Source organism: Typopeltis vanoorti, chromosome 22 (assembly GCF_054136105.1).
Source record: "Typopeltis vanoorti isolate ZY-2024b chromosome 22, IOZ_Tvanoo_1.0, whole genome shotgun sequence".
Taxonomy (NCBI): Eukaryota; Metazoa; Arthropoda; class Arachnida; order Uropygi; family Thelyphonidae; genus Typopeltis; species Typopeltis vanoorti.
This window is the reverse complement of record NC_143570.1, coordinates 44,593,660-44,613,466: the sequence shown is the minus strand read 5'-3', so window position 1 is coordinate 44,613,466 and position 19,807 is coordinate 44,593,660. Positions and strand designations below refer to the sequence as shown.

At 36.5% G+C, this 19,807-nt stretch overlaps 1 protein-coding gene across 1 annotated transcript in view; it reads left to right on the top strand.

Annotated features, from left to right (window-relative positions):
* The window catches only part of LOC150094374 (organic cation transporter protein-like), a 301,836-nt gene that overhangs the window by 125,878 nt on the left and 156,151 nt on the right, over positions 1-19,807 (top strand). Inside the window, exon 5 of the mRNA XM_090412194.1 lies at positions 4,953-5,121. Within this exon, the coding sequence (XP_090268320.1) occupies positions 4,953-5,121 (169 nt within the window). The remainder of the gene's footprint in view (positions 1-4,952; positions 5,122-19,807) is intronic.

Here is a 19,807-nt window from a genome sequence, read left to right as displayed (position 1 = left end):
AACTGCAAAACTGGCCTTGGTCATCCATATCACCACATATTCCTTAAGAATATGTGGTGATATGGATGATCACCACATATTCTTATTATTCGCATAGCCTTATTCACATCTAACCCAACCAACATCTGATACACCCCTGTTTCTTTCACTTCCAATTCTTTTAATACTTGCCTCTCTTCTATATATTGTACTGCATCATTTATATCAGTATGATATATGCTGATAAAGTGCTTGTTCAATAATTCCACTATATCCTTTGCAGCTGTTAGTCTCCTACCATGACTAATACCCTTCATGGATCTGATCACCACCAACTGTCTTGGACCTCCTCCATAACATTTTCTTTTCCGGCACAGCTTGCTTGATTTCGCTGTTCATCCATTTTATTTATTTAGCATATGATGTATACAGGTCTCAAGATATTACATACATATTACATAAACCAACATAAAAACAATTGTAAAAATGATATTAAGGGGTACAATATGTTGAAATGATTAAAAAAATTAAGAATCAGAGCTTAATCTACTCCAGGGATTCTGGGGTCAGTTTAAAAAAAGTCCTCTTTAGTGCCTGAGAATGAGTAGATAGGGTACTCAAGCACAATGTGATTGATAGTCCTGCTTCTGCATTCACAGTTTGGAGTATCAGACCAGTTCTATTTATGCAAGAGATGTTTACATCTCCCATGTCCTGTTCTGATCCGATTTAAAGTGGTCCATCCATGTCTAGGGAGACCAAAGCCCTCCAGAGAGATGTTGGATTCGAAATGGGAATTTGAAGGCTGGAGGTATGTTGAAGCCAATACTCTCCCCAAGACTTGGATAAGTCGAAGTTCTGGTTGTTCATTTGTATTACACTCCTCCAGGCAGGGTGCCTGGATTTCAGTCTTTGTGAGGTATGGAAGGAAATGGAAATGTCTTGGTGGATAGGCAAGAAACTGTTTCCAGTTATTTTTGTCCATAACTTTGCAAAGTGCAGGGAGGGATAATATTACTGGGAGTTGGGAGCCAGTAGCCAGGAGTAGATCTTAGAGAACCAGAGATTATCCTCATAGTTTGATTCTGCTGGACATAGACTGAAGAAGAAGCATGTGCACTGTTCAACTGTATAGGAGTACAATACTCTGCTGTAGAATAAACTAAGGACAGTGTGGTAGTGCTCAGTGTGTTGGCATTAGCACCCCAGCAAGTTTATGCATTATATCATTACAAGATTTTAATTTATCAGCGATATTTTCTAGATGATATTTAAATATCAAACTTCTGTCTAGGTAGCTCCTAGGTATTTTGGATGATTGTTAAATTTCACCTGTTTATTTCTGAAGTAAACTTTTGGGATATAATTAGCCTGGATATTACTTAAATGAAAGGATGCAACTTCAGTTTTGTTCAGGATGGGTTGTAATCGCCATCGTCTAAAGTACTTATCAAATACATCCAGATCCTCAGTTAAGATGTTTTCAGCTTTTTGGAATCTTGAATATTGAGTTGCAACATTCTACATTCCAAATTTGTCAGCATACATGAATATTGTCAGTATATGTGAATCTCTGTGATGTTGTCACTGGGATATCACTAATAATGTAGACTGGGGGTTGTAATGTAGATGCCTCCTCATGGTACACCCCGGGTAAAGCTAAATGGTCTATAGAGCGACAGATGGCTCCATACTCTCCTAGTTGGATTCATGGACAGAGGCTTTCAAATAACCGACATACACCTACCGAGGACCTGAGAACCAAGAACATGGACTGTTCATCCATTTCACTCCCACTCTATTTACTTGCTTAACCCTCAGTATGCAGTCATACTTTGCTTTTATCTAATACTTCCTTGTGAGTTTACATGTATTGTCAATATCTTTTCTGCTCAGCTCATTTACCCAACGTACTGATGCTAACTGACTACAGAGTTTACTATAATCACCTGCTTTATACTTTCACATGTATCTATTTTTGTCATTGATCTTTTCTTGTTTCATCACTTCCCAAACAAGTACTTCATGATCACTCTCGCCAACCAGCGGCATTGTCCACACTTCATTGACAACTACATCTTGTGAAGTTATCACAAAATCCAAAACATTAAAGCTTCTAGTTGCTTCAATCACATGCTGCTTAAGATACTTATCTCTCAGAAATTCCACAAACTCGTTCTTCTTGTTCCCATACACTATCTCCTCCTTCCAGTCTATATTCTTGTAATTAAAGTCTCCCATCAGGATCACCTTCTTTTTACATTGCCCAACTAATTTGCCTAAACATTTCACAATCAATATTCTGTGTATTCCCTGGCCTATAACAGCATCCTATCAGATATACTAACCTGTTTATTTCAACTTCGCACCACACGGATTCAAAATCTGTGTATGCACTATCAACTTCCACACTTTGCAGATACAAATCATTAACAGCACCTCTCCCTCCTCTTTTCACATCTCTATCCTTCTATACATAGGATGTCATTATTTTACAATTTTATCATTTTGGAAAAAAATGTAAATGAACGCAATGTAATGTAATGATAATTCAATAATAAGAAAAGGAGTAAAAAAAAAATAATAAAATAATAATAATAATAGGAAGAAACCAGATTAGCAGTTACATGGATGGCTTTTGACAGGCCAGAAAGAGATCATATTCTACATAGTTAAAAATGCTTATTTCAAAAATATCTTCAGAATCAACAAAAAATGAATACTCTATTCGATTATTAGTACTTTTTATTTTAAAATTTAAAAAAAAAGTAAATATCATAGGCAAGGCTATCCTACTGTTTCAAGGGATTGAACAAAATTTGGACAATATCAAATTCATGAACTACAGTTTGCTCACTTTTTGTTCTACTAGGACTAAGATAATTTCTTTTAATTCTTGCCCAGTGATAATGTTGGTTTGTTATTATAGTTCCTCAAGCTTACACAGGTGTGATTATATAAAAATATTAAATGTAAGGGATAAGACATCATTATAAAAATATTGATTTCAGTGTTTTCCAGAAATAATTGTAAAACACTGATTTCTTGTCCCATATCTCACTCTTTCTTTTTCTCTCTCTTATTCTGTCTTCTTGAGTAAAATTAATTCTCTGATATTAAATATCATTTAATTAATATTTCTATTTATTTATTTTTATATAGTCACACTGTTGTAAAATTGAGGACTTATAATAATAACAACACACCAGTAACTGTGACTGGACAAAGTATAGAAGAAAATTATCCAAATTCTTCTGGAACATGAGTTGGGAAGCTGTAGTGCAGCATTTCCTAAACTGTGTTCCATGGAACCTTAGGGTTCTGCAAAAACTTGTAGGAGTTCTCCATAGCATACAGACATTTATGAATTGTGTTAGATGTAGTTTCTGAAAAAACCTTTAGTGATTGAGAAAATCCTTTTTTCTTTTTTTTTCTTTAAATAGACTAGACTTATTTCTGGAACAGATATGTTCCAGAAATAGGTCAATTACTTTCTTGATATTTCTTGATTAAATCACTTTCTTGATATTATTTATAATATTATGTATTACATGTTTTCTTAATTAAACTATATTGCAGTTAATTGATAATTTGTGAAAATTTTCATAGGGTTAAGCAAAAGAGAAACTTTTTTGTAGGGTTCTGCATTCCAAAAATTTAAGTAACATTGTTTAGTGTACAAGTTGGATATGTCCCTAAAATTTTGCTCAACCCCTTGTCACAGCGTTATCTGTTGTTATTATTATTATGTGAAACCTCCAAGGAGTCTAAAGAAAGACTCATCAAGGAAGATCACTCACTCCACAACTCTTCATCTTCACTACTCAACCCAACTACAGCAAACCCCAACTACCATCATTGTCTATAGCAATGCCATCTGCTGCCCACCACCACCACAAGTATTTTTTTTTGTCTGTTACTTGCATATGTTCTCAAGGCCAATTTCTCTGCGGGATTATGCATTTACTTATTTTTAAATTTTATTATTCAGACAAGTTTTCTCTTCTCTAGGTTAAACAATAGGAAATTTGGGTCACTTATATACTTTGTCAGCATGTTAATAATGCATCAAAAGCCATTTTTGAAAAGTTTTATAGTTTTAAGGTTTATAGTTTTTTTTGTGAGTTAAAACACAGTGTCCACTTACCTTAATTCGCTTTCTAAATGTTGAATATCAGAACTGTACACTTGTTTACACTTAATTGTACAAAAGAAGACCATCTAAAAATCAGCCAAACAGTTAATTTTTTAACACTCTTTTCATGCAGTTTTCTGTGAAAATTTGAATGTTTTTTATTACTGTAGGGAGAAGCATCATCAAATTCCTGATATGTACCCTTAAGGGGTGTACAGGATATGATAGTACTGCATGAAAAACTTGCATCATTACTAATTTCCTATCTACAATTTTCCTCCAAATCAATCTGTTATCTGTCAAGACTTGAACATTATCAGATCTTATATTTCTATCCTCTAAGGCACTTTTTACTGTATCAAAAAATTTACTGTATTTACTGGCCTTTTGTTCTTTTTGTTTTTCAGTTTCTGTAACTTAAAAAGGCATATTTCATATGAAATTTCAGATGACTGCAGCATCATTCATATGAATTTAAATCTTTAGCTTTTGCATAAAAGATTTAAATATTATCATTTATTCATTTTTTAGAGACAGGAAGAGAAAAAAAACTCGCTCTAGAAAATATAAATATTTTCTAATCATAATTTGCATTGTTCAGTTTGAATAATGCCTTAGTTTATGGCAGATTTGTATAATCAGCATTGCCAAATAGAGAAAGTAAAACTAATAGCAGGTGTTCTAAGTGTGAATTTCTGGAAATTATTAAATAAGTATACAAATTCCTTTTTTTGTAGTTTAGATAATCATTAATTATAAATTTTATTAACCAATACTCATATTCTTGAATATAAAGAGATATACCACTACAATTGCAACTTTTTTTCCCCTCTTTCAGTGATGGAATTGGTGGGAAGTGAATACCGTGCATCTCTAGGACTTGGTTTCAATTTTGGCTGGGCTTTGGGATATATTATGCTTCCAGGTATAGCTTGGTTGATTCGTCGTTGGGTATATATTCAGCTTGCCATTATGATACCTTGTATAACATTAATTGTTGCTTGGTGGTAAGTAATAAACTCACTGTGGAATTTATTTCATTGCTGTAGTTTTATTTTAGTATAAAGCAAATAGTAATGTGAAAGTAGACTTTTTATGTGAATCCCATTCAAGAAGAATTGTAAATCTATTGTGCATTGGTATGGTGGATGGGATAAGGGTTATAAAGCCAGAAATCCTGCTCTTAGAATGAACATTTTCAAGCCATTTCACACCTCCAGTAAGCAGGTTAGCATTCTCACACTGGGCAATGAATTTCATTTATCACCTGTAGACATTCACAAACATTTATGTCCACAGCAGGATTCAAATACATGGCATATCAGGAAGCACTCTCCATTCAACCACCCAGGCCATCAAAGAGAATTTTTGACTCCATGGAGTCAAAAATGCTCATCACAAAGATCCCACTGTCACACATCATACTGTATACTCATTATAGTTCCTTATCTTATACTGTGCCTTAAACGCATTCACCTTCTCTGCTTGGGTTATTGGAATGCACTCTCAGGCAGTGCATTCCAATAACCCACTGCTCTCTAAACCCCTCAGTTCCCTCACCTGCTCACATCCTCTTTATACAGCTTCCAGGGACTCTGGTTCTTCAGTTATTCCCCTGCATTCTTTCTGTCCACCAGACTTTGCAAATTGCATTTCCTTAATCTTTTTTTTTCTTCATTCCAACATTCCAGAAACCACCTTAGTCAGTTGTCTCTGGACCCTTTTCCAAATCTCTTCATCCATTTGAAAAGCAGGTGACCAAATCTGTGCACCGTAATCCATATGTATGCAGATCAGAGCTTTATACAATGGAATCGTAATTTCTATACTTATGCATCAGTCCTTTATTACTTCTGTATCAGTCCTTCATTGCCATAATCTATTTCACTGTCTTTATGGTTTTAGCAATGTGTTCCCTAAATTTCAGTACCTTATTCACTATCACCTGCAGATCCTTTATCTTCTCCTCTGAGATATTTCTACCATATATGTACTCTATCTCACTTTTGCTCCCTGAATTTTAAAACTATGCATTCTAACATTGAACTGATGACCCCATTCACTGAATCTATGCAAGACTTCTTGCAGAGTCACACATATGTTCTACTTCTCATAGTCCTCAACTTTCCATCATCTGTAAAGAACTGCATATCATCATTCTGACCTTTTTTCCAATATCATTAACATCAAGTTAAAACAACAATGGCCCAGAAATGACTCTTGGGGCACATCACAATTGACTTTTCTCTTTCAGGATATTGCTCCTCCATTTTCAGCTTATTATACCTATGCTACCACTACAGCCATTCTGCAATCCGGTGTACTAATCTAACCATCTGATCTAATTATTCACCAGCTTACTATATGGCTATCTGTCAAAAGTGTTTGCAAAATCTAAATATACCAATACATATGTCACCTTGTTATAATAAGTAAGTAGATTGCTGATACATGATCTTTCCTTACAAGCCCATGCTATCATCATAAAGAATGCTGTTGTCAACCTAAAGTTGGTCAATTGGTAGAGTCTCTGCTACTAATGGCTCATGCAAAAAGTTAAGCAAGTTTGAGTGTGATTAGTAGTTGGAAGGGAATCAATTGTTCGATGCTGTTGGCACACTCTCCCTCGATGAGTCTGGACTCCCTGGAGATGTCAAATAATAAAATTCTGATTATTGGTCCTCACTTACCTTTCCAACACGTTAACCAATTTCAGGCACACAGTTTGTCCTAAAAGCCTTATTATTATCACCCTTCCTTATGAAGTGTAACAATTTTGCTATCTTTCCACTTCTTTGGAATGTAGCCTAACGTAAGACTTATATTAACGTTAACACATGTTAAAGCTGTTAACGCCCTGAAAACATGTAGATATATCATCAGCCTTACAGCCTTATGAGCAGCTTATTCAATCAATTCCCATATACTTCATGCTTACTCACCCTCTGTCATACCTCCATCCTTCCTAATGAAATTCATCTCCATTTAAAGACATCCACAATCCATGCCCATATGCACCTATGACCTGTTGGTTGGAGAGCATAGGTAATATCTATTAGGTCATGGGGTTTGAATCCCATATGGATTTTAATGTTTGTAGAATGTCTTTAGGTGTCAGATGAATTTCATTACATGGCTCAAGACTATCGCTTAACTTATTGGAGGTTTGGTTTCTAGAGCAGGGTTTACAGATTATGTAAAAAGACAAATAAGAAATTTAATAATATAAATTGGAAAGAACAAAAAAAAGTCTTAATTCACCCGCAGCACTAATATATTGTAGGTTTACAACATTTCTCGGGTTGGAGTCACGGTAATTAAAAAATTGATATAGGTAGGGTACAAGTGGAAGAATGAATGTGGTATTGATGGTAATGAATGATATTATTATTATTATTAAGACCTCCAGAGAATCAATAACTCATTCGGGGAGGCCATACATCACTCACACCAGCTGTCATAACTTCTCTTAAACTTATTCATACTAGGTGCACTCACCATTTCAACAGGTGAACTGTTTTCCTCACTCACTCACTGCTCTTTGAGAGAAAAATCGAGCTCTTGCCCCTTTTTTAACTGCACACTTAACCACGATACTCTCTCACCACCTTCTGTATAATAAAAATTTTTATCACGCAATATCCTATAACACACATTCAGAAGTTCATAGATCTCTATCACATCATCCCTCTTGCAATCTACATTCCTTCAATCTTCAGAACTTCCTCTTTGAACCTAGGGAAACAAATCTGCACACAGTAGGCCAGGTGCAGTCTTATCAAGGTCTTGTAAAGAGAAAAATGGCTTCCTTGTCCTTACATGTCAATGTTTGTTTTAACATCACAGTTATCTTCTGAGTTGTGTCTGTAATTTTTGCTATGTGACCTTTTGAACTACAAATTCTTCTTCTTTGTAACTTTAAGAACCCTAGCCTCATCACTTTCTTGTAGCATAACTCAATCAGTATAATCCATTGGAAATCTCATCATGCCAAAGTGCATAACTTGACACATTAACATTGCATTGCTAGTCAGTATCATATGGCTCCACATTTTCAGCCTATATGAATACAAATTCTATAAGTGCTGCATATCAAAGTAGAGATGCAAGAGGGAAATAGTGCCCATGGCTTTGAAGCAGTATGGTGTGAGAAAGAGAGGTGAATAGAATGAAATACTTGGTTGGATGTTGTTATAGACCTGGTAATGTGGATGGCAGTGACTATGAAATGTATAATCAAATTAGTCAAGCAAATAAGAAAGAGTGATCATTATGGGTGATTTTAATTATGGCAATATAGACTGGGAAGATGAGATAGCAACTAGAAGTAAAGAAAATGAGTTTCTTGAGTTTTTGAGGAACAACTACCTCAGACAGTATGTAACAGAGGGCACACATGGATTGAGGGTCTTGAATTTGATCATTTCATTAGAGGATATAATTATAAATGAGGTGTCTAATCACCCTCCAATTGGTGAGAGTAACCATGAAGTGATTACCTGGGTAGTTGCCAGCAGTCTGAGGACCTCTGTGAGAAAAGGGTATATGTGGAACTACAAGGGTGGTGATTATGAAGAGCTCAGGAGACAGCTTGCAGGAGTAGCATGGAATGAGGAGTTAGCTGGAAAAGAGATCAATGTAGCTTGGGGGATATTCAAGAACTATCGAGTAGAAGCAATGTCTAAATGTATTCCAAGGGTCAGAAGGTTAAATAAGGTAGGTGTGAAATGGATGAATGAAAAGATTAAGTATGTGATACAGGGAAAAAGGGCATTATGTATGCAGCATAAGAGAAGTGGTAATAACTAATTCTGTGAGGATTACAAAGACCAGGCAAGGCAGGTGACTTGGTTGGTAAGGGTAGCAAAGTGAGGTATGAGCATTGGCAAAGATTTGAAAGGGGATATTCAGTTGTTTGCAGATGATGCAAAGTTGTGATTAACTGTGAAGAGTAGAAAAGATGTTGTGAACTTACAAGAAGACCCTCAATTTATTCAATTCATTTATTCATAAAATGAAACCTTACATTTCACAACAGTTCAGTGTTGTGAAATGTAAAGTTTTAAAATTTGGGAAACAAAGATGGAATGTAAAATTTGTGGAGGAAATAAGAGATCTTGGGGTGATAGTGGATAAGGATCTGAAATTTAGGGGACACATTGCCAAAATTGTGAAGACAACACAAAGACTTCTGGGAATGATGCAGAGGACACTAACTTGTAGAAGTAGAGAGATTCTTGTTTCATTGTATAAGGCTTTGATTAGGCCACACATGGATTACTGTGCACAGATTTGGTCTTCTGGTTTTCAAAAGGATGAAGAGACGTTGGAAAAGGTCCAGAGACGACTAAGGTAGTTTCTGACTGATGGAATGTTGAATATGAAGAATGGTTGAGAAGATGCAATTTACAGAGTCTAGTGGATAGGAGGAAAAGGGGAGATAAGTTAGTAAGGGGTTGTTATAGGATCAATGTTGGAGAGGTTCTACAGAAAACAGTGGGAGATCAGGGGTCATCCCTGGAAACTGTATAAAGAGGATGTGAACTGGGGAGTGAGAAGCAGGTTTTTTGCATGCAGAGTTGTGAATGATTGGAATGTCTTGCCTGAGAGTGTGGCATCTGCAGAGAATTTGAGTGCGAGTGTTTAAGGTGCAGTATGATGAGCTGCGTGTATGATAAAAGGACCTCCTAGATGAGTTTTTGACTCCATAGGGGTCTTGGGGTAATAATAATAATATATCTTTGCATAATCAGCAAACAATTGAGTATCTCCTTCCCAGTATTGTTAATATATAGAATGAAGCACAGTGGTCCAGTGTGCTTCATTCTATTGATATATTGATCCCTGGGGAACACCATTGGTCACCTTAAATCTATACCTGTCCATCAACCATTCACTTGTCCAAGTCAGGAGTTTATATTCCAATCCCATATTCTCCAGTTTATGCAACAGTCTTTCATGTAGTATGCTCAAAAATGCCTTAGCAAAGTTCAACAGTATCATAGTGGTATATCCATTCTCTTTATCCAACTGAGCCATAACATTGTTATAAAATACAAATTGCTAAAACATGACTTCCCTTTAATAAATCTATTCTGTTTCTTGTAGAGCATTTCTTGTCTATCAGCTCATTTCTGTATGCGAGTCCTTACCAATTTCTATGAAACAAGAATTTGGAGATAGAGGCAGAAGAGAAATAAAGCAGAATAATTGAGGGACAAATTAGGAGTCAACGAAGGACCCATATTCATGATTGATATTCTTTCACTTGAACACTCAGAGACAACAGGCAGGATCACTTTGTTCTTTGATCTGCACAGCTGAGACATTCCAGAAGAAGGTTTCTCAAGAAGTTACAGAACACAAGGATTATTATTAAGAGAGACCTCTAGGTAGACAGGGACTCATCGAGGGAGGCCACATACTACACACACCAGCTATCATACTTTTTCTAGAATTCATTGATACTGCTTGAACTCACAACATCCGGTGGCAATCCATTCCAATCACTTGCCACCCTATGAGAGAAAATTTAGCCCTCAACCCTTTCTTAGTGGCACTCATTCTCAGCTTCCAAGGATGTCCCCTTGTCCTTTCCCACCCCTCCATAAATTGAAAACTTCCATCAACTGAAATCCTATATGACCCTTTCAGAAGTTTGTAAGTCTCAATCTTTCTCCTGTTTACTAGTATCTGCAGCCTACAAATTCTCAATCTGTCTTCATAATCAGTATTCCACAATCCATATTATTTTTAACACTCTCCTTTGAGTGAGTTTGAGAATGACCAAGTGAGGAATCTAGTCTTTCAAGCAAAAATATTCAATAGGGTGGTCAGTTCAGAAAGTAAAGGGGGTGGGGGCCTAAAGAATGCTGCAGTTTCTATATACTAATGCCAGAAGTATCAGGAACAAGAGGGAAGAGTTTTTGGCATTGGTTAGTTCAACCTTTGCCATAAGTTATAGGCATTAGTGAGACTTGGCTAACAGCAGATGATGTAGTTACAGGGATAGAATGTGAAGGGTTTAGTATTTTCAGGGAAGATAGAGAAAACAAGATTGGGTGGAAGAGGGGTACTGCTGATGATAGTGGATGAATTGCAGCCAAAAATAATAAGAGATGGGTGGCTGTTCATTTGTAGCAGTCTGGTGTGAGATTTAAGCCAGTAAGACAAAAGAGACAGTTTGTTGTCGCTATAGGCCAGAGAGTTTCAAGAGTTCCACTGATGAACTGGAAGACACGCATTGCCAAATTAGTTCAATGATTACAGGTTGAGTGATTATTATGTGGGAGGGGACTTCAACTATAGAGATATACATTGGAAGAAAGAAAGATCACATGGAAGGAAATAGAATTTATACACCTACTAAGAGATAATTACTTAAGGCAGCATGTGATGGAGTGGACTAGGGGTGGGGGGGAGTATTGGACCTTGTCTTAGGATCAGAAGAGCTGTTCATAACCACGGTGACCACATTTCCTCTGATTGGTGAAAGTGATCATGCAGTCTTGACTTGGGAGATTGTAAAACATGAGAAATATTCTGTCAAGAAGAGGTATATGTGGAACTACAAGGTGATTATGAAGCTTAGGAAGAAGCTTAAATCTGTGTCATGGCATAAAATACTGCAGGATAAGGATGTTAGTAGTGCATAGGATATAGTTAAGAGTCATCTAGAGGAGGCAATATTAAATTGTATACCTAAGGTAAGGAGGGTTAATCAGATAGGATGGATGAATAATATCATTAACATGAGCTGCAGAAGAAGAAAATGCTATGGAGGGGTATATAAAGAGAAAGGTGACCAGCAAACTCGTGAACAGTACAAAGCTCAAGCAAGAAAGGTGACCAGCATGGCAAGGAAGGCAAAAATCAGATAATGAGAAGAATCTAGCCAAGCAAGCCAAAGGAAATCCCAGAGTTCTTTCATTATGTGGCAAGTAAGAGGAAGAATGACTATGGAAGATTAACGTTAATGAGTGATGATGATGATCACAGGAAGACAGAAGCAGTTAAAATGTTTGAGTTACTGAGTGACCACTTTACAAAGGTAGCCTCTGACTAGGCTGTTTAATTTAAGTCTCAGCTCTGGTAGAGTTCCAAGGGAGTGGAAAGAGGGCAAAATAATTCCCTTGCAAAAGGGAGGTTCTAAGACTGCATTAGTAAATTATAGACTAATCAGTAACTTAGGTATGGTGTTAAAAGTACTAGCAAAAATTGGTCAAAAAGAGAATTCAAGAATGGGTAGATAAAAAATATGATACTGTCTGAGGGTTAACATGTGAACGGTCAATCATGCCTTAGTAACTTTTTATAATAGAGTAACAGCTGAGTTGGATAAAGGAAATGGCTACACGATGATTTTGCTGGATTTTGAAAAGCATTTGACAGAATACTGCATGGAACTCATTACACAAATTAGAACAAATGGAGCGGGACATGATGCTGGGTAAGTGGATAAGAGGATGCTGGACAGATATCAAAAAGTGGTATATGGAGGGGCAGAATTGAAGTGAAAACAGGTGGCTAGTGGTGTGCCACAAAATTAAGTGCTGTGGGACCATTGCTGTTTAATTTGTACATAAATGATATAGGAAATAACCCGAAAGGAAATATTCAGTTGTTTTGCTGATAATGCAAAATTAGATAAAGTAATAGTTAATCAAGGCAATGTGGAGAATTTTCAGGACAATAGGCTGTCAGCATGGGCAAAAGATAAATGGGTGTCAGTTTAATGTGGAGAAATGTCAAGTTATGTATTTTGATAAAAATAGATCAGAAGCCAAGTTTCATTTTGATTGCACTGTAACTTCAAAAAATAGATGAAGCTATAGATTTAGGGATGGTGGTAGATAGAGTTAAAGTTTAGAGGACATTTTGCTAAGGTAGCCAATAAGATTACTTGGCTATTGAAGAACACATTAACTTGTAGAGATAAGAAAGTTATTCTATCTATCTATCCCAATGGCTTTAACAGGCCTTTAAGGCCCACAACCTTCCAAGCATGCTTGGATTTCGTAACCGAAATACGAGGATAGAATGGTCACTCCTATGCCTCAAGGTATTCTTGGCTGTATCCCTGTGTGTTCATGGGGCCGGTTTACCTGCTTACGGGATGAAAAATACCAGATAAACTGGCGGGAAAAACCCTACTGCCCGCGCCCAAGACCGGCTAACTTGGCTATGGCTGAGGAAGATCCTTCAGCTCCTCACGTCGTCGACGGGAATCGAACCTAGGACACTCCTTCCCCAGGCATATGGTTGTGAAGCGCAAAGCCACTAGACTAACCGTGCGGACAAGAAAGTTATTATTCCTCTTTATAAGGCTTTGATACACCCGTGTCTCTGGATTACTGTGCTCAAGTCTGGTCCCCTGGGCTTCTTGAAGATTAGGAAGTAGTGGAGAAGTTTCAGAGGTGAGTGGCCTGTGGAATGTTCTCTCTAGGGATAGATTTGAAGATGTGTGGATTGCAGAAGTTGGTTGATAGAAGAAGAAGAGGGGATATGATAGAAACATTTAAGTTGCATAAAGGGTTTATAGGATTGATGCAGGGGAAATGTTTCCGTACTTCATAGAGGGAACAGAACAAGGGGTCTTCCCTGGAAGTTGAATACCCCTTGTTCTGTTCAGGGTTATTTGTTTATTAGGGATATGAGGACTAGATTTTTTACTTGGAGAGTTATGAATAAGTGGAATGGGTTGCTAGAGTCAGTTATGAGTGCTTTGTGTGTTAATGGGGTTCAAGGAGAGGTATGATAGATTGTATGGATAGACTGGGTCTCCTGCAATCTATGGAGATCCCATATAATAATAATAATTATATTCATGAAATATTGTTTTTAGGAAGTCTAGATATAGTAAGACTTTTATTATTATTAACATTAAACCTACATAGGAATTAATGTAGTGCTTACAGAAAACTATGTGGAGAGACATTTCAGTATGGGATATGTCCACCTAAAACTTTGATGCATTTCTCACAATGTCATACCATGTGTTCAGCACCAAAAAACTAGCCCACTCCTCCTTCACAGCAAGAGTTTTTTTTTTTTTGTTTGTTTTCTGGAGTTGTAAGAGTATTTGCAGGTGACCGGACGTGGAGAACGTCTAAAAATGATAACTGGTTGTTTTTTCCCATTTCCATAGTAAACTTTATACGATGATATAAGGAAATGATACTGTTTAAAAAAGAAGGTAATGAGTCTTTGTTGTGAGGCCATATAGTAAAGATGTCATCTATTACCTTCTTTTTTAAACAGTATCATTTCCTTATATCATCGTATAAAGTTTACTATGGAAATGGAAAAAAACAACCAGTTATCTTTTTTAGATGTTCTTTTCATCTGGTCACCTTCAAGTACTCTTACAACTACAGTTTGCAGGAAACCAACGTTCAGAGGTCAGTATATTCTTAAAGAATCAGCCTATCATCCTTGTCAAAAAACAGGAATCATAAAATGTCTAATCAGAAGAGCCAAAACTAATTGTTTTACTTCTAATTTTCTACAGAAAGAACTTTCTACTATCCAACAACACATGAAACTCAATGGCTTTTCCGAAAAGAGTACACAACATCTTCTCGATTCTTATAATCCACCACTAAACAACAAAGATTCAATATGTCGAGTTTCAATTCCATACATCTCCGGGATTTCAGAACCTATCTCAAGAATTCTGAAGAAATATGAGTTAACAGCTACGTATTCACCTATTAACAAATTATCTTCCCATTTTCCTTCTCCTAAAGACAAACGCTCAACTATGTCTCTTCCTGGAGTTTATCAAATTCCCTGCAACTGTGATCTCTCCTATTTTGGACAAACTGGGTGCTCTCTTGAAAAAAGAATCCAAGATCATCAATCCTCCATTCATCACAAAAAACCTGAAAAATCTGGATTTGCTCAGCACGGGATTGAAACTAACCACAACATCCTTTGGTCAAAAACTCGCCTCTTACATAGATCCTGCTATAAATTTGAATGTTTATTCAAAGAAAGCGTAGAGACATTACTCCATCATCTTAACCTGAATCGGAATGACTTTGTATATCCGTATCAAAAATCTGGGAAAGTCTAATCAGAATAACTCATTAATTCATATTAATTTTATGTTATTTAATATTATTAATTAATATCTTTATTTCAATCATGTCTCTGCTTAATAATATTCCCTTTAATACTTAGTGATATAACATCATGCGGCTTGTTCTATTTTTAAATGATCTATTGTTAGTATTCCACCTTGTATTTTTTAAAACTGTTCTTGTAGTGCCACTGAAGATGGTCTGCAATTTTCAGACTGAAATATTTATTAATATTTCGGTCTGAAAATTTAAGCTAATTAAATATCTTTCTTGTGTTTACGTGCTTATATTATTCGATGTATAGCATTGTCATCCAAAAAAATGAATTCTTTGCCTACAGCACCATGAAACAATTGAACATGACATTGAAGTACTTCATTTCAATATCGTCATTCAGTCCCTTTTCTACACTTGTAGCTTGGTGTGTCCATTATGTATAATGCTTCCCCACACCATGACCCTAGCACAGTGTACGAGGGGGGGGGGGATGAAAAGTTCTGATAAACACCTAGAACAAAAATGATATTAAAGCAACTGATATAACCACAAGAAAAACATCTTACAACCCTTTAACCCTATGTTTCATCAAATTGTAATATTTGTCTTTTCCTTTTAGGATATATAAGAGTTGCTTTAATATCATTTTTGTTCTAGGTGTTTATCAGAACTTTTCAACCCCCACCCCTCGTATATATCTCTTTCAAGAACATTCTTGTGATGATATACAGTACCACTTTCACATGAGAGCAGATGTCGTCTAGAATCAGAAGATGATCTAAGAGGAAAATCTAGACTAAAATGACAAAATCTAATCCTGGCGAAAAATATCACAGGCAGATATGTTCATAAACTTTTCCGTTACCCCCCCCCCCTCAACAATATGGCATCATTTAAACACTAACCAATAGAGCCTATAATCACTGTTGCAATAAGTCCTCACCAGAACTAAATCTCATACACCACACCTTATCTAATGGCTACAGTTCCCACAGCATCAAAACAATAATCAATCCTTCCCTCAATCCTTGACCTTCTCTTCAGAAAGATTTTAATAATGCTATCTTCATCATCTCTTGTGTCTGAGGCACTTCATGAAAAATATCCAATTTTAAAGAAATAAAATCTCTGCATGGCTTTCAAATCCCACAGAAAGCTTGCTACCCTTATACATTCTACTAAAGATCAGTTTCCTCCTCTCTCTCTCTCTGTGCATGAAGTATATAAAGTGTAATACATAAATTATATAACTGAAGTGTATAAATTGCCCTGTTCTTGCAAGATGGCCTACTATGGACAGACAGCAAGATCAGTGAATATCCCTATGGAAGAGCAAAAAAATACATCTGCAGTCATGACTATGGTCAAAAGTTTATTTTTCACTTGGTTAGACTAATAAATTTAGTTTAATCCTTTATCCAAGTGTGAGCAAACAAAGTTTGCACCTGAAAGTATCTTCAGGACTGGGGTAAGGTAGTACAACACCAGGCAACTCGTTGCAAAGGTGGAGCAAGCTAACATCATCCTATCTCAGTATCTCCCATAATGCAAAACACATCTCCTTGCGGATATGTATAATGTTATGCATTAAGGGAAGGGTCACTACCCAGACTAGTTTTGACCTTTATTGAGGTCTCTTCAGCAGGAGCCAGGCCCAAGTGGAGATACCAGGTAGAAGCATTAGCAAGGTCATCTTTACCTATAGGAGTTGCCAAAAGGTGTGCCACATTTTTTTTTTTTAAATTACTCTGGATTTAGAGAAAGATGTTGAAAGTTTATTTTTCACTTGGTTAGACTATAATAAATTTAGTTTAATCCTTTATCCAAATGTGATCAAACAAAGTTTGTGCTTGAAAGTATCTTCAGGACTGGGGTAAGGTAGTACAACACCTATAGGTGGAGATGACCTAATGCTTCTGCCTGGTATCTCCACTTGGGCATGGCTCCCACTGAAGAGACCTCAATAAAGGTCGAAACTAGTCTGGGTAGTGGCACTTCCCTTAATGCATAACAGCATACATATCTGCAAGGAGATGTGTTTTGCATTATGGGAAATACTGAGATAGGAGTGATGTTAGCTTGCTCCGCCTTTGCAACGAGTTGCCTGGTGTTGTACTACCTTACCCCAGTCCTGAAGATACTTTCAGGTGCAAACTTTGTTTACTCACACTTGGATAAAGGATTAAACTAAATTTATTATGACTATGGTCAATTGGGCCTTGCAGGCCATGCTTTAGATATGGCTTACAGAATCATTTGGAAAAAGATCACCATGCTCTATCATAGTAAATTTAGAAGAGAAAAAGACTGTTTTTGAAATCTGCAGCTGCTCTCAGAAATCAGCTAAATTTAAATAAATATGGTTGCATTAAACTTCCTAAAATATGGGAAACATTAATTCTTTGAGATCCCAATTTACATCCTAGGGCACCCGAAGCTAGTTATTCATTCGTGTTTCACTTAGTTTTGTGTTGCCTTTGTGTGTGTGTGTGTGTGTGTGTGTGTGTGTGTGTGTGTGTGTTACAAGTCTCATATCGTATTCCCTGACAATGTCTTAGTGACTGAGATGAAATATTAGAAGAATTAAATAATATTTTTAATCCTTTCTCAGTGTTGTTTCACTTCATTCAGCCTCTAACACAAGATTCTCTTAATATATTAATTTTACTTTGCTGCTTCTGACAATTACGTCCTTCTTACTATACTTATCACTTTCCTGACTTTTGTCTTATACAATTATGCAACTGATGAGTACTCTTCTCACTCTACAGAGAGAAGAGTATTCAACTCTTCTGGATCAGGATGTTATGGGGGAGGTGTACCTCCTCCTCCTCTGAAACTCTTGTAGAATTTCATGATTAATTAATCCCCTCCCCCTCAGTCCACTATATTTATTCTTCTAATTTTAAGAATTCACTCTAAAATTGCCATCAGCAGCTGATCTTGAACCAAGTACCAGCTAATTTACTGAACCTCCTTTCCAGTGAATAGATGCATTCACTGCCAGAGACAGTGAATGCATCTATTCCTCACTCCATTGATCACACCCTCCTTATACAGCTTTCAGGGATGGCTTCTTGTTCTCCCCTGTCTCCAGACATTCTATGAAAAATCTCATTCACATTAATATGGTAATTCCCCCTTACAAACTTTTATTTCTTGATAATCTCTTTATTTCTTGATCTCAGACAGTATGGATTTGTAGGAAGTGCAATATATTATTAGACCATGAGGCAATGAATGCAAAACAGACTGAAAAGATAGAAGATGGTGTGAGTGAAATAACAGAAATGAAATGAAAGGTAGTGAAACTAAGGGACTGAAAGAATGCAAAAATGTGGAAGCGAATTTAATAATAAGGAAGCAAAAGAAAGAAAGTATGAATGAGGAAATGAAAGTAAGGAACAGCAGAATGAGAGATACAGGACTGCAGGAATAACAGAGAGTGAAATTGTCGGAATGCAAGATTTGATGAAACAGATAATGAAATGAGGAATATGTGGAGTGATATTAGATGTTTAGTGGAAACTAATAAGTGTGCAAGAGAATAGAATTAATATAATATAATAAAAGAAAAAAGTTAGTAAAAGAGGTGATGAGTAATTCTAGGATAGAAGAATATGGAGATTCCACAGTTAGAGGATTGGTTACTGAGAGAGTCCATGAGGTCTGCTATCCAGGAGGGAGAATAAGTAGGATAATTCAGGCATTTGAATATGTGGAAGAAACAAGCAAGAATGTTAATGGTGATTGTGGGGACAAATGATCTAAGTGGATATAAGGAGCATATGAGGATGAATATCAGGAAGTTGTTGAGAAGAGTGAAAGATAACAGTGTAGTGGGAAAAGTTGTCAGTGTGTTGCCGAGATATGACAACGATGAGTTGTGACGAGAGCGAAAATCATGAATGGCATGCTAGCAGAGCTTTGTGAGGAGAAGAGAGTACAGTTTATGGATTTATGGCATGTGTTTGAGGGAAGAATGAAATTATACAGGCATGATGGGTTGCATTTAAATGGATTTGGAGTGAGTGCACCGGAGAAAGTGTTGCTGGGTGGAAGCACAGTGTGTGTGATGCATGCAAGAGATCAGAAGCAAGAGATGAAGTGAAAAATCACGAGAGTGGTATTGAAGAGACAGAAATGCATGGCAGTGAAAACAGTAGTAGCGTGAGATGAAGAGAAAACTGGAATGCAAGAGGAACAGGGAAACAGGAGGAGCTCAAGTGGACAGGGAGACATGGTATAAGTAGAGTGAATGTTGAAAATGGCAGTGAATGTGTGTGTGTGTGTGAAGATGGAGTATATTCATGTGGGTGGGGAAGTTGAAACTGAGTAGATATATGTGGTAAGTGGTAATAAAGGTGATTGGGCAGGTGTGGTGGGGAAATCACAACCAACACATGGCTTGGATAGGACTGGCTAGACCTAAAAATGGAACTGCTCTGTTTTGTTTACAAATTTTAAAGTATCAGAAATAAGGGGGATGAAATGGTTTCAGTGATTGAGTTTATTCACCCCAAAGTCGTTGGAATAAGTTAAACATTGTTGAATGAAGATGATATTCTAACCAGAATAGAAATGGTGGATACAGTATTTTTTGCAAGGATAG